General features: G+C 40.8%; 1 protein-coding gene across 3 annotated transcripts in view; it reads right to left on the bottom strand.

The window, feature by feature from the left end:
* TSPAN12 (tetraspanin 12) overlaps positions 1 to 25,549 on the bottom strand; it is a 72,250-nt gene that overhangs the window by 12,450 nt on the left and 34,251 nt on the right. For all 3 annotated transcript variants that reach the window (XM_079786400.1, XM_079786399.1, XM_079786401.1), the window contains 3 exons: positions 14,756 to 14,830; positions 10,271 to 10,378; positions 6,056 to 6,199 (listed from right to left, as the gene is read on the bottom strand). In XM_079786400.1, coding sequence (XP_079642526.1) covers positions 6,056 to 6,199; positions 10,271 to 10,378; positions 14,756 to 14,830 — 327 coding nt within the window. The remainder of the gene's footprint in view (positions 1 to 6,055; positions 6,200 to 10,270; positions 10,379 to 14,755; positions 14,831 to 25,549) is intronic.

The following is a 25,549-nucleotide window of genomic DNA, read 5'->3' as shown; positions in this document are numbered from 1 at the left end:
CCTCTTTGCTTGGAATGGCCTTTTCAGCCTCATGCCACCCAAATATTTGCTGCCTTTGGTAATGACTGCTTATCTTTTAAGATTGGAAGTCCAGCCCTAGCTGGTTTGGCTCAGGGGATAGAGCGTCGGCCTGTGGACTTCAAGGTCCCAGGTTTGATTCCAGTCAAGGGCACATGCCTGGGTTTCGGGCTCGATCCCCAATTGGGGGCATGCAGGAGGCAGCCAATCAATGATTCTCTCTCATCATTGATGTTTCTATCTCTCTCTCCATCTTCCTTCCTCTCTGAAATCAATAAAAATACATTTTAAAAAGATTGGAAGCCCAATGAATTTCTACCTCCTCTATGTGCTCTCATTGCATATCTCACGCATCAACACAATGGCAATGAAGGACTGCCTACCCTATGCCAGGCTCCTTCTTGTGTCCCAATTCAAGATCATTCCTACCTCTTATTCTAACACTGATGTGAGACTCGTTTATATGCAGATTTGACTCACTTTAGGTTAGCATCATTGGCCAGGACCTGGCCTGGGGCCTAAGCTGCTACCTCTCACTTTCTGCCTCGGACTTGTCTTTCAACACCTACCCCCCTAACTGTTTGTTTCCAGTGTGGTAATTTACTTGGTTCTAAGAAGAATGCCACTAATAACTTACCAGTAAGGTTACCTGGGAGAAAAATTATCATTCCTCACTCCCACCATCTCCTTTTCATCCACAACACTGTCAAGTCTCTACCTCTGGCTCGGAAGTGCTGAGGAAATATCTACATGTCTCAGATGTTGTGTGAGAAAACGATAAAATAAAAGTTGTTTCTATTAGTCAAAACAGACATACAGCTTGACTTACTTTTCTCATTGGTCAAAGATGTTAGCAAAAGAGTGTTAAAAAAAGTGCCAAGGGCTGCAATACTGCCCAGAAAATTTTTAAAAAAAATGTATGTAGATTATAAAACATAAACCACTTGCCAACGAGGTCTGGGTACAAAGGAGATGGGTAAGGATAGAACCTCAAAACTGCTCTCAACTCACAGAGCAGGTAACACATAACTGAGAGAATGAAAACCTCTACTCACTCACCCCACATGGTTCACCATGAGCTGTCCCACCTTCACTGTGAGGGAGCACCCCTCCATTCCCATTCACTACCGTGAGCACTGGAGACCTGTCCATACTTGTCATCATCCGGTTCTTTGTCCCAGAAGCCAGAAAGATCAAATCTGCTCACATCTAACACCCTGCCCTTCTCTAGCTCCCTGTCTGTGCATGTTTCCTGTTACTCAGAAAAGAAATAAACAACCATCTAAAGAGGCAGAAAGGGTTTGGTTCCAATTATTTGTCACAAAAGAAATTATTAAGAGTATTTGAGCCTGGCTAGTGGGGCTTAGTAGTTGAGCATCGACCTATAAACCAGGAGGTCACGGTTCAATCCCTGGTCAAGGCACATGCACGGGTTGCAGGCTTAATCCCCAGTAGGGGGTGTGCAGGAGGCAGCCAATCAAGGATTATCTCTCATCACTGATGTTTCTATCTCTCTCTCTTCCTTCCTCTCTCTCTCTAAAAATCAATTTAAAAAAACATATTTAAAAATATAAACTCTTCAACATATATTTGCATGGCTGGGTCCTTCTCATCATTTGGTCTCAGTTCAAATGTCACCTCCTAAGAGAGCTTAGATCCTACCTGTCCTATCTTAAGTACTTCCTTCATCAATAAAGAAATTCTCCAGCACACATGACCCTGTTCAGAGTCTTCAAGGTGCTTAAAACCACCTGAAATTATTTTTATTGCTTTTTTCTTGTTAGTTGTTTATATTCCTAACTAGAATATATGTTATACAAGAGGAGAGATTTCTGTCTGCAACATTCTCCACTGTATCTTCAACCCCTGGATCCCAGTCGGTAACCACAAAACATTTTGAATGAATGAATGCAATGGAACCAAACTGATCGTCAGAGATATTTTCAATTGTGGTTTTTAGATGTATACTTTCAGACATGTGTTTTACTCAATGCAGATATTTAAGTTGTATACCAGACCCAACAATAACTCTGATGGGAATGTTCCTAAAATGTGCAACTATTGCTCTATTTCTGCTCTGTCATTTTTCACAGGTTTTAAATGTGTCATAAAATATTATTGGGTCAGGGACCAAGCAGGCCACCAGATGGTTGAGAATGATTTATTTCCTTGATGTCAGACCTCTGAACAGAAATCGCAGGAAGAAAGTCGGTTCTTATCTCTGAGCTTACAGAATATGAAAGATAAAAGGGACCTTGAAGTTCACCTAGTCCAGATTCACTCTTAATTTAAAAACCCATTCTAACACCCATGACCTTGACTTTAATATTTTTAGAGATAAGACACTCACTATTTTACAAGAGAACCTGTATCACAATTGGACGGATTTTGATGAGCAAGCTCTTCCTTCTACTGACTCAAAATTTCCTTCCTGAGACTCTGGCCCTGGGAGCAACAATGGGGAAGTCCAGTTCCTGTTCTGACTGATGAACTTTGAAATACTTGAAGACATCTGAAATATCTCCCCTTAGTACTCACTACTTCAGAATAAACATTCCAAATACCTCCAACTGTCCCTCCCTTGTTCTTCTTTCTAGATCCCTCATCTTCCAGGTGGATGATCCCCGGGCACACTGCAATTAGGAAACATGCATTCCAGGGCAAAGTGGAATTAAGTCTTCTTTTTAATGATGGATTTAATTGTACTTGTGCAATAAAGCTACTAAGTGATTCACGTTGGTAAGTCAACTATGCATATAATGATGCACTATAACATTACCAATAGCAACATCTGTTATTAATTAGAAAGTGCAAAAGCAGATTACTCTGATATAATGAACCTCCATCTCTGCTGGAATTCTGTCTAAAGAAATATCTCATAACTGACAATGCCAGCTTGCTACTGAAGGTCTTTTGATGAAAATACGAAAAACTTTTTAAATAATCTGGGCCCTCAAATTTGCCCAGGCACAACAGTGTGGCTTCTTTCCAGCCTAAAATTCATGGAACAAGCAATTATCGACATCCTGAAAGTAAAGAATCCCATTATAAATATTACTAGTGGAGACCATTAAGATAAGCTAGTAAAATTGAATTGTACTTTTACAAGAAAATTTTATTAAATGTTAACTGCAGGCTTTTCAACTAAATAAAGTAAAACTGAAGTAAAGACTTTGTGGGAACATCTGGAAAATTGATTCATGTTTTGCCATTCTCATGGTCAATATTAGTTATAATCAGTATTAATCACTAAAGAAAATAGAAATCACTATACACTGAGTGGCCAGATTATTATGATCTCTGAATGCATAATAATCTGGCCACTCAGTGTATATGCTATATAATAAAAAGCTAATATGCAAATTGTCCCCTAGACCAGGAGTTCGACCAGCAGGCAGGCCAGCCAACCGCCCATGTCCCTTCCTCCTGGCCAGGCTGGACCCCACCCATGCACAAATTCATGCACAAATTCATACAGAGTGGCCAGATTATTATGCGTTCAGAGATCATAATAATCTGGCCACTCAGTGTATTTGTGGGTATAGTCCAATAATTTCCCATACTGACTTGCCACTCCTAAAACTAATAAATGAATTAAGTTTACACAGGGTAAGTCAATAAGTTTTAGTTCACATGTTTACACTTGTACCTATACTGTAATCATCTGTGTGTGTGTTTTTAAATCTAGTGGTGTTGTAATGTGTGTGAATGTGCACAATTATGCCTGCGTTTAATATTATCTTAGAAATGTTCAGCACTGCTTCTGCTTTATGGAATAAGCAGGACTTTGACTGTTGCACTTGTTAGCTGGCCATCCCTGCTACAGACACCAGCCAATATTCAGCGTTCACCCAGAACACGAGAAACAGCACAACAACCGAGGAACTCAGAGACACTGGCCCAACAATTCTTTGTTCAATATACAAGACCTTGTATATTCTTTTTTATTCAAAGCCAAAATGTTACTAAACATAATAGGCTTCAAATGATAATATCCAACACAATGCTTCTCAGTAGCATGAGGCATGACGAAAAGTATTTTGGTTATCTTTTAAAATAAACAACCTGAGTTATTCAGCTGTTTCAACAATTCTTGTTATGACTTGAATTGTGTCCCCTCCAAATGCTTATGCTGAGGTCCAAATCCTCACTAACTCAGAACCAGATCTTACTTAGACACAGAGTTGTTGCAGGTGTGATTAGTTAAGATGAGGTCAGACGGGAGAAGAGTGAGTGACTGGCATCCTTATAAAAAGGGAAATTTGGAGACAGACACAAACAAGAGGAACTCGGTGGGAAGGTGAAGGCGGAGAGCAGGCGATGCTGCAAGCCAAGGAGCGCCAATGATGGCCAGCCAACCACGGAAGGTGAGGGAGAGGCGTGGGGCAGGTCCTTCCTCGCACCCCTCAGAAGGAACCAACCCTGCTTACTAGTACACCTCCATCTCAGATTCACAGCCTCGGAACTGGGAGACAAGTACCTGCTGTTGAAACAACTCACTTAGTGGCACTTTGTTATAGTAGCCCTGGGAAATTAATAAAATTGTGAACCTCTTAAAAAAAATACTTGGCCCTCTTCCTTGTATGTGCCTTTGGAGCCCAAAGCACTTTATTTTGGACATCCTTCAAGGTGGCAGGGTCCTGTCCTCCGAGATGATTTTTTTAAGCCAAAGTTACTCATGTCTGAGACACGGATGTAACAGATCATTTGTGTAAGTATTCCAGTATCTTTTTCAAATTAGTTCCTTTACGCTATAAATTAATGAAGCTCATTCCTGTGCATCTCTACAATTGCCTTTGGCAGACCGGCTAAAAGATGTTTTGAACAATGTTAGTATTTCTAGGAAAAAACGCCTAACCTCCTAAGGTCATGATCTTGAAACACATAAAAAGGCATGTTTTATAAATCCTGATATGATTTTTTTTTTACAGTTTCATTCTTTATAGCATAGTCTATATGTGCACACACGCACGCACGTGTGTGTATGTGTGTGTTTGTGTGTGTGTGTTGTATCACGAGTGTGTCTGTTAAGCCAGAGGTTTACAATAGTGCTTTGTGTACCCAGGTGCTTGCCTGGAGATGTATCTGGGAAATGATTCCGGCCCCTCAGCCTGAGCAGCTTCCTTTCCATTTTGGGCTTCCCCTCTAGATCGAGGCTGCAGTAAAACTTTCGGTAAGGATGGAAAATATCTCACATCTGCCTGGTCCACCACAGGAAGAGCTAACTCGGAGAGGCTGTTGAGCACTTGAAATGTGGCTAGCGCAGCAGAGGAAATGAAAATTGTGTTTGATTTCATTTTCATTCAAATGGCCACACGTAGCTCTCGGCTGCTGTACAGGATGGTGTAGTTCTAGATTTTAATTGGAAGAAAAAGAATTCTGTGGCTGAAAACATTTGGAAATCACCACTAAAAGTGAAGTGATAGGAAAACTTCTGCTAACAAGGATTATTCGGATAAGTTCTTCCAGAAAACACAAATATGCAAGTTGCTTGGCCAGGGGACAATTGATTTTCATTCCAGCGAGCATCTAACTCCATTCCAACAGCTAACTAAAACTCCCATCACTTCTCGCTACCAGCAGCGGGGAGGGAAGAGGCCAGCACTTTCTCTGGAGAATGGGATTTTCCCCTACACGTTTTAATCTAATGGTACGTGGAGGTCCTATACCAGAGTCCGCTCAGGAACTCCAACGTGTGTTTTCCTGACCTCCAGAGTCAGCTACACCCTCTGCCTGCATCTGTTTTCAAAGGACCCTGAGGAAGGGGCAAGAGAACTTGATTCTTAGACAACACATTTTAAAATCCAATTAATTCTAAAACCTAGACCTTCCCAATGTCCTTTGTTAACACGTGATCAGTGTTCAGATTTGTATATTAATTTTTACCTTTATCCTGTTTTTCCACATACCAGAGCAAAAATTTCAAGGGCCTTTGTACTTGCACAGAAGAGGTTATTTCACTGGCATGTTGCGGGTTCTATACTTGTTATTATAAGAAAAGTTTTATCCCCGATAAGCTAAACACATACGGCCTTACCTCTTGATACAGGTCACTGAGATCTTCCTGGTGGGCTTGTTTGGAACATCCTGGGAATTCCCTAACGCAGCAGGAATCTGGGGGCCAGTCCATCTCTGTCATTTCTAGCCAGTCGGTGAAATACACCACTCCACAGCACTTGAACTGTAAAAGAATACTGGTCAGGCTCAGAGACTACACAAATATTTTCTTTATTTATAGGAGGTTAAACAGCAGATTTCTTAAATTTTTGTAGCCAAAGAGAACATTATTCTTCGTCACTTAATGATATGTGTACATTCTCGGTGGATGACAGAAATGTCGTAAAGGAGTCCCCAGTGGAACAATTCTGAACACTAATGCCCCTAACACCTGAACACAGACCAAGCAGGACTCAGTCTCCCTCTCCCTCCCCCACCCTAAGATCCTCCACAAGTGATCTTACAGCAACAGAGTTCATATGCACAACTAACAAAACAAATAGCTCAAGTCTTATATTTATCATTAAGCTCTAGACACTGAAGAGTAGCTGATAAAACTACGTGTATACCTACTTACCAGTTTAACTGCTTAAAAATTCAACTATTATATTAAACGTTTCTGTAATCTCCCGAGAAAGGTTTGTTGACCGACCAAAGCTCCCCTCACAAAGATTACAGACTTGGGTTCATTAACCAAAAAAATCTCCAAAATTTTTTGAGATGTAAACATAACTTTGGTCAATAAATTTTTATCCATCCAAATAAGATTCTAGAAATAAACTATCATATTCCATCACATAAATCACAGAAGAAATGATATTCCTTTAACTTAAGTAAAGTTAGATTAAGAAAAAATATTTTTTTCTTTTTCCTTTTCTTTTTGTCTCATTTCCCCAAGGTTTTGCAAAAACTTTCTCTGGCCAAGGTTTAGATACACTGCTTAAGGATGGATGTAGATCAGGTTCAGAATAATTAACTATGATAATTTTTTGCCCTTGGGTAGAGGGGGGTTACTCTTCATAGAGTGAAAAACAAGCACTATGGGCAGTCTCTGAGAAGAACTCTGCCAAGAGTGATTGGCTCTGTAAATTATGTAGCCCAACACATCCATCCGTGCCCAGGATTTACACTGTGCCATAAAATACCACAACCCACCATTTCAAAATTCAACTAAAATCCACTGTGAAGAATTCTGAACTTCTCAAGTAAAAATGAAACAAGGAAAATCCTAAAAATGACTTTACATTTTTTCATTTGCCTACATGTATAATTTTTAAAAGCAAAAATCACCTTAAGAGTATTACAAATGATGAATTACTGAACGCTATGAGTAATACTAAAATTTTCCAAGAAACTTTACAATATTTTTAGTAATCTCCTTTTATAAACTTGTTCTCAAAGCCATGAATATATATCAGAGGCATCACAGATTAAGTCAAACAGCATTTGACATCACATATTTCATGTCATTAAGATTCCATAAAAAATCGTATGTAGTAGAAAGACTTTACTTTCTAAAAATCATACACGACTTACAAGAGTTCCAAGTCAGTCTTTTAAAAATCCTTGCACTAAGAGAGCACGCGCCTCTCTCATTTCCTAACGACATGTGTCTTTTCTGGTTGATGACAGAAGAATAGCTCTTGGCACATTCTAACCCCATCCACCACAGGACAGCCCATTCCTCTGGCCTTGTCAGGAAATGAGGTGCTCCACAGAAACTGCTTCTTCCAAATTACTTACGCATATCACCTTCGGTGCCAAACTTTTTTTAAATTTTAATGTCACTGAGATGTTTTTTCTTTGTACACAGTTGTTTTTCATCCTCAGCAGAAGATACCGAATTGAAACTTTTCCTGAAAACTCCCTTAAGCAAACGCATTATGATGCCGCGTATGACTGTGGTCTACATCTCCCTGCAGTTTTCCCGCCTCCCTCAAAACCACAGCGTGAGGCAGGGCCACTCTAGCTAACATTGTATCAAAGTCAAGAAAATCCCATCACCGTTTTATATATAAAGAAACTGAGGCTCTGATGGCCCAAGTAACTTGCCAAGATCACAGACCAGCAGGAAGCAGCACCTATTAATTCCAAAGCCTATTCTCCAACCACTATGTTAAAATAACCACATTTTTATAAAGCAGGAGGTTGTTTTGTTTTGTTTTTTTAAATAAGGTATTTAATAAGCATCCCCAGGGCTTGAGAGTCCACGAGGCTGAAGGACATGCACAGAACAGCACCAAATAAATAGCTCTACTATTTATTTTGTTCAAAAGGAATGTTATGGGCTGAATTGTATGCCACCTGAAGTTCATGTTGAAGTTCTCATCCCCAAAATGTGACCATAGTTGAAGGCAGTGTCTTTGCAGAGGTAATTAAATTAAGGCCATCAGGTGGACCCCACACCCATATGCCTGATGTCCTTCTAAGGAGATGAAATTTAAACGCAAACACATGCAGAGGGAAGCCCACATGAAGCCACTAGGAGACAGCCATCTGCGAGCCCAGGACAGAGGCCTCCGATGAAACCAACCCCACATGCCGTCATCGCAGACTCTGAGCCTCCAGAAATGTGAGACAGTGCGTTTCAGTTGTTTGAGCCCCCCAGCCTGTGGTACTTGGTTATAGCCACAGCCCTAGAAAACTAGTGCAAGGGTGTTTTTTTAATCTTTTAGGATACCCAGAGGTCTTCACCACCTCCTCTGGGGTGAAATAGGCCTAAGATATGGAGGAGGAAATTTAGCATGCAACAAATCTAAAATTTGCAATGCTTGTACATTCTCTATCTAAGTGGAACTCCTTTTCCTAACATTTAAGAAAAAAAAAAAAAAGTGCTTTGTTTTTTAACCTGTATTATCATGGTCTACATCACAACCCTCCTCCCCCCGCAAAAAAAAAATAAAATAAAGAACTCTGGGCACCTTCTACTCAGGGCAGTAGCTAAACACAGCTTCCTATAAATTCCCTAATGCTTTACTTATTTTTGTGGCATGTTGTTTTTAGTACAAATGAACAGTAAACAAACAAAGTCAGGACACATTTAAATAAACAGGAAATCTGTGTTACAATGATAATGGTCACCATCTCAACAGCGAGAACACAAAGGGCCAGATTTGGAGATTATCTTGGACTTGAACTTCTGCCCATATTCAAGCCAGAGTAACTGAGCAGAGAGCTGGCTATCTATCATGGAAGACACTGGCCCTCAAATGCTTTGTGGCCCAGCTCTAAATAAAATGAAAGGAAACGGATACACTTGGTCATCTGGAAATGTCACTCCCTTCACAAGGAAACTGCTTGGAAGAGAAGCTTGGTTTGAAGCAAGATCAGTGATGAACTTCAAGTCACCAGACTTTCAGCATCTAAATATAGTCCCCATGTGAGCAGATGCTTGCATGTAGTGCTGTGTGGAAGTTAGGTAAGAAAAGCCCCTATACTTTGTAATGTTATTGTTAATAACCATAAGCTAAATAAGATCAAACTTATCTAATCTCAAGAACTCGAGGAGATATTGTATTATCCCCACTTTACAGGTGAGACTGAAGCTTAAGAAAGTTAAGGAAATTATAGAAGCTCATGAAACAGGAAGCAGGAGAGCCAGAATTTTCTGACTAGAAAGCTCATGCCTTTAACAACATATTGACTCCTAATTCTCAAGTGAGAATGATCATTTAAAATTTTAAATGATGTTTAAAATACAAATAGCTCTAAAAGTGATGAGAAAATGATCTATTCAAAGAGAAGGTGGATATTTATTAACTCATGAAAAGGAAACTTCACAGTAGCTTAGTAAAGAGGCTTTTTAAAAAATTTGAAACTATAGAGAAGCATGTGAAACGTAGAGGAAATGGTATACGTGGGAAGGAAAGCAGAACCTGGCTTTCCTTAAGGTATTTCTCAATAAAGAATCACACCAGTGGTAACTGAATCACAGGCTTAACTTTTCAGCACAGAGAACGTGACCAAGGCCAAAGCTTTGAACATTTGTTTTGAAAGTACGCCATTTATTCTATACCAGTGGTTGGCAAACCGCGGCTCGCGAGCCACAATGCGGCTCTTTGGCCCCTTGAGTGTGGCTCTTCCACAAAATACCACGGCCTGGGCGAGTCTATTTTGAAGAAGTGGCGTTAGAAGAAGTTTAAGTTTAAAAAATTTGGCTCTCAAAAGAAATTTCAATCATTGTACTGTTGATATTTGGCTCTGTTGACTAATGAGTTTGCCGACCACCCTTTACCTCAGCAATGGTAGCACTTACCTCTCTCTGAAAAAAATTCCAAGCGTGAGTAAGCCAGCGGTATCTAGGTAAGCCATAATTCGTCATTCTGGCTTTCAAAGTGACCATGTCTGACCACTGTACTGGAAGCTGAAGATAAAAAACAGAATATCAGCAACTGTAACACAGAGACACACACTCAGACGCAAAGACATTCACAGATTCACAAACTCGGTCGCTCATAGTCTCATACACATACTCACACATGCCTGGAATGTGCTGTAATTGACAAGTACTTTATATCTGTTGTAGCCTGTGTTAACTCAGAGCTACTAAATACTTACTGGGCAATCTCTGCTTGTAGGTTTTTGTACTAAATGTAGAGGTATGTCATATAAAGCAAAGTAATGCAAAGTCAGCTAATGCCAGCATTGAGCTCCAGGAGATCACAAGACAAGTGCACGGTGTGATCTACAGACACACCTGAAGAGCTCCTCACAACAAACCATCCCTGCAGAGCAGTGCTTTTTGATTTCCAGAAAATTGCTGTTTTTGAAGAAACTGCAGATTATGGTATTAACATAAACAGGGAAGAATCAAGAAGAAAAAGAGCTCAACTCAAGCGTCACTCTGGGATAAGTTTGTGAACACCTTTTCAAAATCTGGATTTCAGAGGCATGCTGGAATTCTAGAAAGATCAGTTCCCAAATTGAAGCATTGTCTGTGCTTCTATTCTCAGGTCACCTAGCACCGTGTCCCTTGACAGAATGTTTAATCGTGCCAGAGCTTCCGGTACCCAACACAACACCGGACCAGAAATCCAGTCAGCGCAACAGTCTGTTACCAACTGTGCCCCAGGAGGAATGGGGCGCACAAATCCCCGTGTCATGGCGCGTGCAGTGCTAACGTGGCTTCTGGGAGGCTGGGCAGACATCCACATCTGACCTGTGGTGTCACACACACCAGGCTTAGACAAGCAAGCTTGACACTCACTCAAGAATTGGATCACTTGGAAATCTTATTTTTAAAAATAGTGATACCAATAGGGGTAGTTTAAAAATCCCTGACCACAGACATTCTTCATTTTTTCCCTTTGTTAATTTTCTTTTTTATGACTTGGAAATGCCATGGTACAAAAGAAAACACCCCAACACGTACTTGGGCACACAACTTTGTTCCCTACATCACGGGCTTAGTGTTCATGTGGTTTCAGCAAAGCTCAAGGTGCTAACCAGAGCGCAAGCTACTTACTATAAATTATTATCGTCTCCTATCCTTTTGAGCATAAAACACATGAAAGTGAAATGAATTCTCCAGAAATTTATCATCTGACCTAATATCACTGACAGATTTTTTTTTTGAGAGAAGAAATAACGAATAAGAGGTGACAATATATGGAGAAAGAATGGAGAAACAGACAGTCTGATGTCAAATCTTTTGGTTTGGTGATTAGGACAGTCTCATTCTTAATGTTATTTTCCAAAATAAATATAAGTTGTTTCTCCCTTTTGGCCACAATCAGTCTTGAGACCAAATGTGGCAAGAAACAGAGATCATTGAGGTTCTGGAATAAAGTACTAGGATCTGGTCCTTAAAGGAAAAGACGCATTTGCTGGCTCCTTGCATGGAGCAGCTAAGAGCGCAAATCGCACAGAATCTATGCACAGGCTAGATTCTGTGCGATTTGGCAGCTAATAAACTCTAAGGGCACTTTTCACTCACACTGCTGTTAGTGAAAAAACAAGTTAAAAACATGCAAAAATTGCTTACTTTTACACAGGCCTTGCTCTATCCTGGTGAAGGATAGATTAATGGGGAAGATTACCATAAGCAAAACCGTGATGTACGCCATCAACTGAGATGACAGTCTGAATCCACCTACTACCACTGTGATACTTAAAAGATATTTGCAGATGGCCCCTTAACAGAATAGAAGACGGTATCTAAACAGTAAAGATAAATTCTTTTCGATGAACTCAAGTTTCTTAGAATTATATTAGAACCAAAATATTTCCAGTCAAATACGTTAAATTAATTCATTTCAAACTGTTTTAACTTAGGAGATTTACCAACATTAGTATGACATAAACACCGTAAAAACCATTTTTAAAATCCAGAGAAAGTAAACTCATCTCTAAAAACGCTTTAATTATCCAAAACAATTCAATCGAAAGCTGAGGTGAGGGGATCAATAATTAATTATACAATTTTCTATATTTTGCTTGAATGTCAGAGACACATGCATTTTTCAAAAACAGAAAAATATTAAGAGACCATCTCTTTATCAATGAAACACAAAAACTGAACCCCTGAAAACAACTAATTTTTCACCCCCCTACATATGCAAAGTTTCTAGGGTAAGAAGTGAAAATATGATTCTCAAAGATAGCACGAGTATTCCTATTTAATAGATTTCATTTTCAGAAAGTTAAGTTACATTAAATTACTTAGAACCTGTGTCGATTTTTCAATTTTCATAGAGAAATAAATAATTATAAATTCTCTCTTCTTTCTGAGAGTTGTCACACACTGGGGACGCTTCAGAGGGCTTTCAGAGGGGTTCAGAGTAAAGGCAGTGTCAAAGCATCATTTACATATAAATTGGAGTATGCAGAGAACCAACTAGTCTGCAATTACCACTTAGTAATCAAAACAGTGTCACAGCAGATTCAGCATAAAATCTTTAATAACTGCATCAGTACCATAAAACAACTTCAATTTTCTTACACAGCTGCCGAAATGCCTCTCCGAAACAAATACAAAATGATCTGCCTCTCTGCTTAAGAACTCTTACATTTTAAAGAGTTGAAGACTCGACTGGGGAAACTGTCACAAATGCACATGCCCAGTCCTCTGCCCCTTCTCCCTCTGCTTTCCCCTCTATTCTGATTTAGCAAACCTGGCCTCAAGCCCTAGAATGCATAGTTTTGAGAATCACCTTTGGTGACTCCTGCTAGACAGTCCGAGGACTCCATGTTGAAAAGCATCATCTTACTGGAATTACCCTGACACTTACAGTGGGGAAATCTGGCCCGCCACCATGAAAACAGCCAGCGATCACAGGCATGCAGAGGTGTAAACCTACCAACGTCCACCAATAAAGTGAACAAACGGTAAGTAAGTAATAATGGCCTACATGAGCAAGAGTGAAGTGCACATGGTAAAGCAAACATGACTGCTAACATCTTAAGACTGAGAAACTCTTATTCTCATCCATTCTAATCCTATCTAATAAAAGAGTAATATGCAAATAGACCATCACTCCAACACACAAGATGGCTGCCCCCATGTGGTCAAAGATGGCTGACCCCATGTGGACACTAGATGGCCGCCACAAGATGGCCAGCAGGGGAGGGCAGTTGGGAGGGACCAGGCCCTGCCAGGGAGGGCAGTTGTGGGCGATCAGGCCAGCAGGGGAGGGCAGTTGGGAGGGACCAGGCCTGCAAGGGAGGGCAGTTGGGGGCAATCAAGCCTGCAAAAAAGGGCAGTTGGGAGGGACCAGGCCTGCAAGGGAGGGCAGTTGGGGGCAATCAAGCCTGCAGGGAAGGGCAGTTGGGGGGGACCCAGGCCTGCAGGGGAGGGCAGTTAGGGGTGACCAGACCTGCAGAGAAGGGCAGATAAGGGCAATCATGCTGGCAGGGGAGCAGTTAGGCATCAATCATGCTGGCAGGGGAGTGGTTAGGGGGTGATCAGGCTGGCTGGCAGAAGTGGTAAGGGGCAATCAGGAAGGCAGGCAGGCAAACAGTTGGGAGCCAGCAGTCCTGGATTGTGAGAGGGATGTCCGACTGCCCGTTTAGGCCCGATCCTACCAGGCTCTGGCCTAAACGGGCAGATGGACATCCCTCGAGGGGTCCCAGATTGGAGAGGGTGCAGGCTGGGCTGAGGGACACCCCCCCATGCACGAATTTCGTGCACTGGGCCACTAGTATAACTATAAATGTTGGTCCCGTGGTTTTAATTGCAAAAGTAAAAGAGAGAAAAACTGAAGAGCTGTTTCCATGTAGCCAAGTGTCCAACTGTCAGAGTGTTTCTAGGCTGGAGGAAACACACAGCAACTCTTCAAATAACGCATCCTGAAGTGGACTATGGCTCAGCGTGGGGCCAACAGGGGATGCGTGCCTCCCAGTCATGGGTGGACAGCTTTTTATAAGGCTTTTGGGCAGATTTTCAAGCTTTCTTAAACTTGTTGCAAATAAGAATCTTTCCGAACTATATACTCAAAAATTGGTAAAACTACTTGAAAACACATATTATTTTAAGTCTATTATATCCATGTTTAAGCAATCCGTGGAATTAAAAACACATATCATAGTACACCAAAGGAAATATTGCAAATTAGGGTTTGGAACTATGCTTTAGACACAGAAAAGACAGTGTTACTTTTCAGAAGTACTGGGACTACATGTTATCCTATAGTATAAATATTCAAATCAATAACCATGTGCCTAAATTACTCCAAAGGATCTGATCTATAAGACTGACCTGGATATAGTTTCAGATTGTGATTGTACCCCATTTTGAACTCACCATAATTTCCTGCTCATATGTCCAAACACCACAAGCCAGTTCCACACAGAAAATGACAAGTAAACTTCCAAAATACTGTAGGAAAACAGAAAATTAATGCTGTTAGAGTAGCATCAAAGCAAAATATGGCCATCTGAGACAAGCTAAATATTACTCGGTGCTGTTTATCCAATGAAAGAAAAGAGGCGCACATCTGGGATGCTCCCTCGGGAACAGATGGGGGAAATTTCAGCAACTTAGAGACATCTGCAGACAACACTGAATATCCACCTAGTGCTCTACGTACCAAATACTTTCATAATTTTTTTTTTTGTTAATCTTTATCCGAGGATATTTTTCCATTGATTTCTAGAGAGTGGAAGGGAGCAGGGGAGACACAGAGAGAGAAACATCGATGTGAAAGAGACACATCTATTGGTTGCCTCTCACATGCACCCTGACCAGGGCCAGGGATCGAGCCTGCAATCAAGGTACATGCCCTTGACCAGAATCGAACCTGGGACCCTTCAGTCCACAGGCCAATGCTCTATCCACTGAGCCAAACTAGCTAGGGCTCAAATACTTTCATACTTAATTCATTCAAAAACCTGGTGAAATGGATAGGTCTACCTCATTTTGCAAACGAGAAAATTAACGCAAAAAGTAGATAACGTGAGTTGCTCACAAATGTGCATAGTAAATTTTGGAGAAGTTGCCAGCCATGTTCTCTATGGTATAACTTGTCAGCTCTCCAGTTGTGCAGATAACTTTACAGAAGTAAGTAGTAAAAGTGTGAGAAAGAATGGGTTCTCTGAAAGTTCTCTGCACTAATTGCAGCAGAAAGAAAACAGTGCCACTGTTCTCGAATCTTCCACTCTGCTTCTGGTGCGGGGTCAGAATGGGGGTACCAGGTTGTGATGATTATTGATTATTTCCTTTCACTGGAGTGGCAACTCCCTTAAGGCCAGGAACTTTATTGTGTTCCTCATCACAAAGCAGGTGTTCCATAAAAGCATAAATGAAGACAGAGCAGATCACTATGTGGTCAGAGACCGGGAGCTCCCTGGGGCTGGGTGATCGGGAGAGGCCTCTTCATGAAGGGAATCTTTAAGGTGAATCCATAATGACAAGGAGAAGGTAATGCTGTGAAGATGTGTGGGAAAGCAACCAGGAAGAGGCAATATCAAAAGCATGGCCACCTTTCAGAGTGAGCTAGTCAATCAAGAACTCAGTGGTACCTGGGTGGGAAAGGTACAGGGCACAGATTTACTTGACCTTATGACAAATTAAATCTAAAATGTAATTCAAAGAACAAATTATTTTTGCAAATGATGCTGCAGCTTCATGGTCAGCGGTCTCTGCTTCATTGCCACTGCATTCGTCTCAAACATCCCGTCTTCTAATTCCAAGGAAAACTTTTAATATAGCATACACAGCTCAACTGCATTTATGCTTACATTTTCTTATTTGTGTGTTTGTTTTTTTAGAGAGAGAAGAAGGGGGAGGGAGAGAGAGACACATGGACTTGTTGTTCTACTTTTATGCATTCATTGGTTGACTCTTGCCTGAGCCCTGACCAGGGATTATATGAACCTGCAACCTTGGCGTATCAGGACGGCGCTCTAACCAACTGAACTACTCAACTAGGGCTGCATTTCCTTTTTCAGTGACCTCCAAGTCCTAGATAAAGGCATCCTCGTGTTGGTTGTTGCACAAAGAATCACTCTGCCATTAATTAGTTTAAGGGCTGGATCTAATTGAGGCATCTATTAGGCATGGTACTAATCCATCGTTTTAATAAAACAAAACTAACCAAGAATTAAGCTACAGCTCCGCTGAGCTTTGTTAAGGTTGGAAGTGTACTTATGTGTCATATTTCACTACAAAACCATCGGTTGTCCTCAACAGTATTGGGAACATGTATACACATCTCTGGTAACGGTGTCAGCATGTGTCTCTCATGTTTCTTACTTTCCCAGCGCACGCGGTTTCATGAGAGGATCTGTACCAACCTAGTTTGCAGATCTTTTCTCTTCTTTCTTCTCCTTACTGCTATCCTTCTAGAATGGTGTAAAGAGCTCTGAATTTAGAGTCAGAAGATTGAAGTTCAAATACAGCTCTGAAACACACTCTGTGACCTTCTGGCAAAATCATTATACTGCCCTGGCATCAGTTTGCTCATCTGTATAATGAAATTAAAAATAAGGCCTTCTTTACTGCTATCAAGGTTGATTTGATAAATGGGAAAGTGCTTTGAAAAAATTTAATCCTCAACGGAGGATATTTTTCCATTGATTTTTTTTTTTAAGAGAGAGTGGAAGAGAGAGGAAAAGACAGAGAGAAATATCACTCGATTGCCTCCTGCGTGAGCCCTAACCAGGACCTGGGCCAGGGAGGAGCCTGCAACCAAGGTATGTGCCCTTGACCAGAATCGAATCTGGGACCCTTCGGTCCGCAGACTGACGCTCTATCAAACCGGCTAGGGCTGAAATTTTTTAAATTTCGAAGTTGTGAAGTATTATATCAACACTATTCTGAACTAGTTTGTGAAACACAATCCAATATTAACTTGTCCATTTCTCCCGGACTTCGCCTTAATTTCCAGCAGTGTGCCACGGTTCTTCCTCATCATCATTTTCCAGTATTTCATCTCCTGTTCTTTACTATTTTACTTTATTCCATCTTCCACGCATCAGGGTTTCTCTGCTGGCTGCACATCAATCCTGGGAGGCTTCGGCGTTTAAGCCAGCTGGCTGCCTCCCCCACAAGTCTCAGTGCTCACTGATCTGCCAGACCACCAGTTCTGACTGGCAGATAGCCTATCCTTAAACATCATTTCATCCCCGGTGTCCAAACAGTAGCTGTCACACAGCAGGTATTCAATAAATGTCAGTGGAAATAATGATCAGCTTACCAACTGAAGAAAAAAACAACAACACAATTTCAGATTTCCTTGAGTTTCTCTAAATGAGAGTTTCTGGTTATCGTTTGACTCCCCTGGATTTCTGCTTACACATTTCTATTTTAAATATTGCCTCTGTTTTACTATGTGAATTATACTATGATAATTTAGTGTGCCTTTAAGCATTTAAGACAATTTACACGGCTAAAGAAAAGAAACAATATACAGGCTCTCCCCATATTTCCTGGGTTACTATTATCTAAACATTTTAAACAAATGAAGACTGGAAAAGCATGTGCTTAGACAAGGAAATGAGAATGCAATTATTTGCATTACACACTATTTTATTTGCTTTAAATATTATTCAATACAGAGTTCCTTAAAATAGCTAAGTTCTCCTACTGTAATTAAAGTAAAATTTGTGTTATACAAAGAAGTTTTATTCCTAAACATAATGTTCATTAAAATGTAATCAAGTCAGGCAAGCTGATAATAGGACACAGCCCCAAAAAGATGTAATTAATTTGTGATTTTTTCCCCATCAAATCTCTCAAGCTGAGAATAATTACTTTTAGTTAAAATATGAGGGCCCTTGCCCTGGCCAAGTGGTTCAGTTAGTTGGAGCTTCATCCCATATACCAAAAGGTGGCGGGTTCAATCCCTAGTTGGGGTGCTTATGGGAGGGAGGCAATGGTGGATGTTTCTTTCTCTCTCTCTTTTTCTCTGTCCCTCCCTCCCTCCAAAACTCCCTCCCTTCCTTTTTTCTCTCAAATCAATAAAAACATATCCTCAGGTAAGGATAAAAAAAAAAAGTGCCCTCACTGGGTTCGATAATAGGAGATTTTATAAAACATTGTATGTGAAATTGCTTTGTTGATTTTTTTTTTTAACTATACAAATGGAAGAACATGGGCTCTGAAATAAAAGAGACCTGGCTTCAGATTCTGGCTCCTTACATACCAATTGGATGACCTTGAGCAAACCACTAAGCCTCCGTTTCCTCCCATGTAAAATGAGAATGTTAAAATTGCCTGGCAGTGCTGTGTTAAGGATTCAGGCAGGTCAGGTGCTGTCTCATGGTAAGCACTACCTAAAGATAACCATTATTAACCAGATTACAGTATCTGTTAGAATATAAACTCCATGAGGACAAGAGGTATCATGTAATGCTTTAAATACTGTACTTAACACACGGCCTGACATAAGGCACATACCCAATGCACACAGATGGAACTAGGATTGGAGGTGGTGAATAAAGCTCTTTATCTCCACCTAAGACTATCAGCGTCATTCTCACTGAAGCACAAGGAAAATCCCTGTCCAGTGCAAACATAGCTGGTATTTTTTCAAAACATCTTTATTGGGAAACTAAAGCAGGAAGGGTGTGGAGGGTGTGGAATCCAACTTCTTTTATTAAAATACTGAAATCAATTCGTCTGTTATTTTAAAGGAAAGTTGACCAAAGAATGGCAAGAATGGCAAAGGCTACCAGTATTGTCCCCTGCAAGTATTTGAGGAGAAAGGGAGGGGCATAAAATCTCACTTTCCTACTTAAGCCCCTCGTGACTTGTAAATTCATCCCCCAATAGAAATAAAGGAAATTCATCCCCCCCTATTGAATGTCTCTTCTTATTCTATGTGTGCAGACAAAATAGTAAAATCTCAAGGAAGTCCTTTCTTAAAGGAACGTTTATTTATAAAAATGATTGGGTTCCCTGTCACTCCCACTCCCCAGGATTTTCTAAGAGAGAAAGCAGATTAAACACCTCCCCTTATCCCATGTCCCTCTTGGAATTTCACTGGAAAAACAATAGTGATATTTTAAAAGGTATAAACCTGCCAGGCTGGTGTGGCTCAGTGGTTGAGCATCAACCCATAAACCAGGAGGTTACAGTTTGAGTCCCAGTGGGGGTACATGCCTGGGTTGCAGGCTCCATCCTCAGTAGGGGGCGTGCACAAAGCAGCTAGCTGATCCATGATTCTCTCTCATCATTGATGTTTCTCTCTCTCCCTCTCCCTTCCTCTCTGAAATCAATAAAAACATATTTAAAGGGTATAACCCAGAGATAAAGGAAAAGATTAACAGCAAATATATTTTGGAAGGTGCAAAGAAGATGGAAAACTAGCAAATTGTTCAGCAGTCCTTCAAAAGCTGAATGCTTAACCAGTACTGGGGAGAGTTTGGAACAACCTAACTCACACTACAGAGCCCTCAAATGCTCAGATACTTCTGGAAGGTAGGGCTAAAAAGAGGATGACTTATTGAAAACCTGTTTAGGAAGAAGTTAGAACCCGCAGGTCCCTCCCCAGGCTATGCAACTGGGTGACTATCCACCCCCACCAACACAGAAGTTGGAGGGGTCATTGTTCTGTGGAAACCGTAAAACTGAGTCTCAGGATTGGGGACAGAAGGTACAGTAGAGGATAAAGTACAGAGAATTGAAGTTCAAATTTATATACCTTTTCCGCAAAGGTTCAAAACTAAATCATACTAAAATAGCATTGGATTTCTCAACAAAAATATTGGAAGCTAGAAGACAGTGAAAGAGGTTCTTCAATATTCTGAGGGGAAAATGATTTCTAACCTATAATTCTATAGCCATCAATATGAACACCAAGGCTATCTAAAGCCCTTCTTAAGCATACAAGCTTTTTAAAAAAATCTACCTCCTCTCTTTGCTTTTTCAGGAAACTACTGGAAGATGTCTCCCTAAAATGAGAGACTAAACAGAGGACAATGGCTCAGATACCAGGAAACATGGGACCTAAAATAGGAATGAGGCCAAAAGAAAATCCCAGAATAATAGAGTGATGGGCAGCTATACGGACAGGAGCAGAGCAAGGAGGATAGGCCTCCTGCAGAAGGTCACCAGGGCAAAAGCCCAGGGCGCCTAGCAACAGGCAAAACTGGGAAAGCAAGAATTCACCCCTAGGTAACCTTTCCTCCACTAGCATATCCCTGGTCATGCAGTTTAGACCCTGACCTTTCATATTGCTGGTCAGGAAGTTTGGACCCTCCCCTGGGCATGTTGCTAGTCATTCGGTAAATTCATTGGGAGAGGAACAAGGGACTGGAAATTGGCCTCATGGGACTCCCATGCAGGCCTTTGCACCACTCCCTTTGAGAAGGCAAGTTGAGAGCAGATAACCACCCCCACCACCTCTTGGCTGCATCACTGTAACCACCTCCTTGGCTGGCTTCTTGGCAGATTGACAGTGAGAAGCAGGGGAGGTCTGTGTGCATGCGCCCCTGGCACTCTTCCCCTGCGGTCCAGGGCTCTCCCCTAGGCGCAAACAAGGAAGCGAGTCCTCCGTCTGTAGCCTAGGCAACAGGCCTTCGGCGTGAACTGGGACGGGTGTGGAAAGCCCAAGAAATACCCGGAAGCTTAGCATGTAGCATAGAAAGAATGTCGAATATGTATGTATGCCATATCTGGGAGACAAAGAGCCCAGGGGTATATAAGGCCAATCCCGCTGTTTGGAACTCAGCCTTTGGAGATGACTCTGCTGGGCCAGCACCGGTGCGAATAAACAGTCCTTTTCTGAACCTCCGAGTGCATATGGTTTGTAGCTTCTCGCTGACCTGATTTTTGCCATTATACCTTAAGCATTAATCCCTAGGGATGACATCTACACCTCAGTTGTGTTTTAGCTCCAGGCAGAGCAAAAGCAGCAAAACCAGACAAGTGATGCCTTGGCTGACATAAGGACCAGCTTCATCAACTAATGACCCGCTTGCTGCCCTGGTGTGACAATCAGTGCAGACCAGGACCCTGAAAAGACACATCTGGAAAGCTGATGAATATTCTACTGAGACCCTCCCCGTGAGACCTCCAGGTAAATAGCCTCAAGACACAGGACCACGCCCACATCTTTCTCCACGCCCTCCCCCCCAGGCCCATTTTCCTTGATTCTCTGTTTCTCCGAAGCTCCAAGGGCCCTTCTTTTGCTTTTGTAACTTATTTTCTGAGCCCATTTCTTCGCCAACTCACTTTTTCTACCTCGTGTCTCTCTAATTAGCTTTCTTTTATAGTTTGAGTCTTGACTTTCAATTCTTTCTTAGCCAGAACTCAAGCACAGAGGTTGCTGAGCCAAGATCCTGCCAGTAACCTTCTAGTGACCCTTTGCAGCCCTAGGAAGTAAAGGAATAGCACCTGACAGCAACTCTTCAGCAGGTCCAGACTGGAGCAGGTCTAAAATGCTCTGGGAGAGGGAGCTCTGTAAAAAATCATCAATAAAATGCCCCAAATATATGAAAATATAAGGATGAAACTTACACTGGGGCGTTTAAGAGTTTAATTAAACAGAAATACATAGAAAACAGTCATGTTGATTCCAAGAAAAAGAAAGTATTATTTCAGAAAAAAATTATAACCAGTCCTTTGCCTAGCCCAGCTGTGAACAGCATTTACATAGTCATGATCATGTAAACAATGATCCAACCAAAATTATGAGGTGTCCGCGTTGAGGTGAGATAGGAAGTATGCCCGGGGGAGGGGGAAATAAAGGGAGGAAGGGGGCCAGTTCTTCATCTTTGTGTGAAGTCAGCCCATAGTGCTTAAAACTGAAAATTAATTGAATGAGACGAGTTACATAAATATGTGCTTTCGAGGCAATCTGCTAAAATAAAAATTGAAAGTGACTGTGTCTTAGGAGTGGAACTGTTAGGGGTGAAGGACTACTATTTCTCATAATAAGACTTTTAGAATGAAATTAACTCTAAATTATGTGTATGAAGCACTCTGATAAAAGTAAAAAAAAATTTTAAAAAACAAATAGCCCCCCTGATGCCTTCACACCAAAGGAAAAAGGTTGGTAGCCAAAGGATGTTATATATGTTTTACGTAGAAAAAGTTATTCAAAATGGCTGAAAATTGTAAGTAGCCCAATTATGCTTCATGGTTATTAGGACTAAAGTGGGTGGATGACAACTGGAAACTTTATGCTCAGAAACCATCATCCTTTTGCTAAACTTTCTTTTAGAAGCTCAAAATAGGAGTGCTATAATGAAATAAACAAGTGTATATTTAAATGTAATTTATAGACCATCCCAGAGGTCTCTTTCACTAGACCCTGTTTGGAAATTTGGATCTCTCCTGCAATGTTACTCGTTAAAACTACACATACAGTCTGCTCAAACCACTGTGGGGTGAATTATTACCCAGGATATTTCATTTAAATCACAAAATTATGAAGCTTACAATCGATAATTCTCTCTCATCATTGATGTTCTATCTCTCTCCCTCTCCCTTTCTCTGAAAATCAATAAAAACCTATTTTTAAAAAATTTGAACTTAGAATTCTATCTTACATGGGGTTTTGTTCAATAATGAAGACCTGAATTTTATTTATTGGCAGAAAAGAGATATATATGTATGTATACAGAATGAGGCAAAAGTAGGGTTATTATTGTTCGTATGGAAAATAATACAATAATGAATAAATAATAATACAAGAATAAACTCTACATTTTGTGTACTCAAAATTGTTAACCTACTTTTGCCCCATCTGTATGTAATCAAGCATTATGACTATATCAAATTTAAAGTATGTAAAATATCAATATACTTATCCTATATAATAAAAGCCCAGCAACCAAATGGCAGAACAACCAGAAGGACCGCTTGACCAGTCGCTATGATGAGCACTGACCACCAGGGGAAAGACACTCAAGAGCTGCCCCCTGGTGGTCAGTGTGTTCCCACAGTGGGAGCACCACTCGGCTGACAGGGATGAGCGGTGCTCCCACGGAAGGCCGATTCCTGCAGGCCACGCGTCCCACCAGTGCACGAATCCCGTGCACCAGGTCTCTAGTATGTAAGTGTATATGCAATTGTGTGCACGAGTAAATACACACCAGTATGGATGCCCAAATCATTTATTATGCAAGAGATTTACATATATTATTTATTTTACTCCTCAAAAAAATATTACATAAAATGTCATAAACTCTATTTTGTTACAAGAGAAAATGGAGCTAGGTGTTTCCATCCATGATTGAGAGACAACAGAACACTAAGTTGTTCAGAGCACAGGTTTGGGAACCAAGCATCTGGGATTCGGATTCCAGCTCTACCACTTCATAGCTGGCAAACCACTTCACCTTTCTGTGTCTCATCTATAAAATAGGGACAACATAGTGCCAACTTCATAGTATAGTTGGGAGAAGTTAATGAGTCAATACATTAGAGCACACATAATATCGGCTAGTACATAGCACATATTATGTTAGGGATGTTGGTGGTGGTGTTAGCAATACCTCACAATTCATCATGTACACCCCCATCTTCTGGGCACACATGCAATACATGTTCATGCATGTATTTATAAAACCTTTCTTGTCTTTGAACTAAGGAGGAATGACCTAAAACCCCTATATTCCCATCGTTAATATTTTCCGGTAGGGAAAAAAAAAAAGACTTCCAATAATATCAAGAATTTAAGGATGTCCAAAAATATTCCTTTATTTTTTCCTTCCTCCTAATATGGCTAGATAAAGCACAAATGCTGCTTTAATTGCTATGTCAAAATCCTCAACAAATTATATCAACAATTCCATCTTTTGTTCTTAGGTTTTGAACTTATATTAAGTGAGTCAGAACAGCTTCTTTTGAAATTGATTTAAAAATTAACTTTTGTTCTTACTTACATTTTAGGTTCTTTAAATATATATATATATATATATATATATATATATATATATATATATATATATATATCCTATCTAATAATAGAGTAACATGTAAATTACCATCACTCCGCTACGCCCACGATTGGGCAGTGGGAGGCTGGGGGGCGGGACTCGGGGTGAGGGGCACAGATCCACTGCCACTGAGGGGGGCTACCCTGCTGTTGAGAGGCACAGGAGGCAGGACTCCCACCCCTTGTGCCTCTCAACGGCCAGATCCGTGGCCGCTGAAGGGGCCTGCCGCGGACTCCCGCCCCCTGTGCCTCTCAACAGCAGGGTAGCCCCCCTCAGCGGCCACGGACCATCAAAAGTGGGGGAGCTGGGTGCCTGTCTGCTCCGGCACCAGGCCTTTCAGAAGCCTCCGCCGAGCCGGAGGCTTCTGAAAGGCCTGGTGCACCAGCGGACAGGCACCCAGCTCCACCGCAAAAAGCGAAAGTGTGTAGGGGACCCTACACGTGCATGATTCAATCATGCACTGGGCCTCTAGTATATATATATATATATATATATAATTCTTTATTATTTAAAGTATTGACAAAAATAGAACCAGAGACATAGAAGCATCGAACAGACTGTATAACCTATGAGGGAAGGCAGGGGGTGAGGGGGTAAAATATATTTTTATTGATTTCAGAAAGGAAGGAGCAGGAGAGAGAGAGAAACACCAATGATTAGAGAGAATCATTGATCAGCTGTCTCCTGCACACCCCACACTGGGGATCGAGCCTGCAACCCGGAATCCCAGGAATCAAACTGTTGACCTCCTGGTTCATTGGTCAAGACCAAGCACTAAGCCATGCTGGCTGGGGGCATTTTACAGTTTTTATAATGAAGTATATAGTACCATGTAGCCAATTGGTGCTTAACAGTTCATTAAACTGAACTTTGATAAAAGCACTAATAAGTTAAAGTGATTTATTTTCTTTTTACATCTTCACTTCTTTACTATTACTAATTGATATTAATAACATTTCTAAGAAAGTAATATTTGATTTTGCAAATAATATTTCAAATAATTTTCACTTTTGGGAAGATAGATTCTTTTTAATTTTCATTTCTAACTTATCAATCTAAAGAAAACAAAATATAAATAAATCTGCCCTTAAAAAGCCACTTAATTTACTGATGGCGTATATTTATTGAGAATATTAAACTTAATAAGCAGTGGACAAATATAGGAAAATACTCTCGATTAGTAAGCCTTAAACTGAGCTTCATTCTGTCC

The sequence above is a fragment of the Cnephaeus nilssonii genome (genome assembly GCF_951640355.1).
Source record: "Cnephaeus nilssonii genome assembly, chromosome: 12".
Classification (NCBI taxonomy): Eukaryota; Metazoa; Chordata; class Mammalia; order Chiroptera; family Vespertilionidae; genus Cnephaeus; species Cnephaeus nilssonii.
Note: the sequence above shows the minus strand (reverse complement) of the source record. Positions and strands in the feature narration are given on the sequence as shown.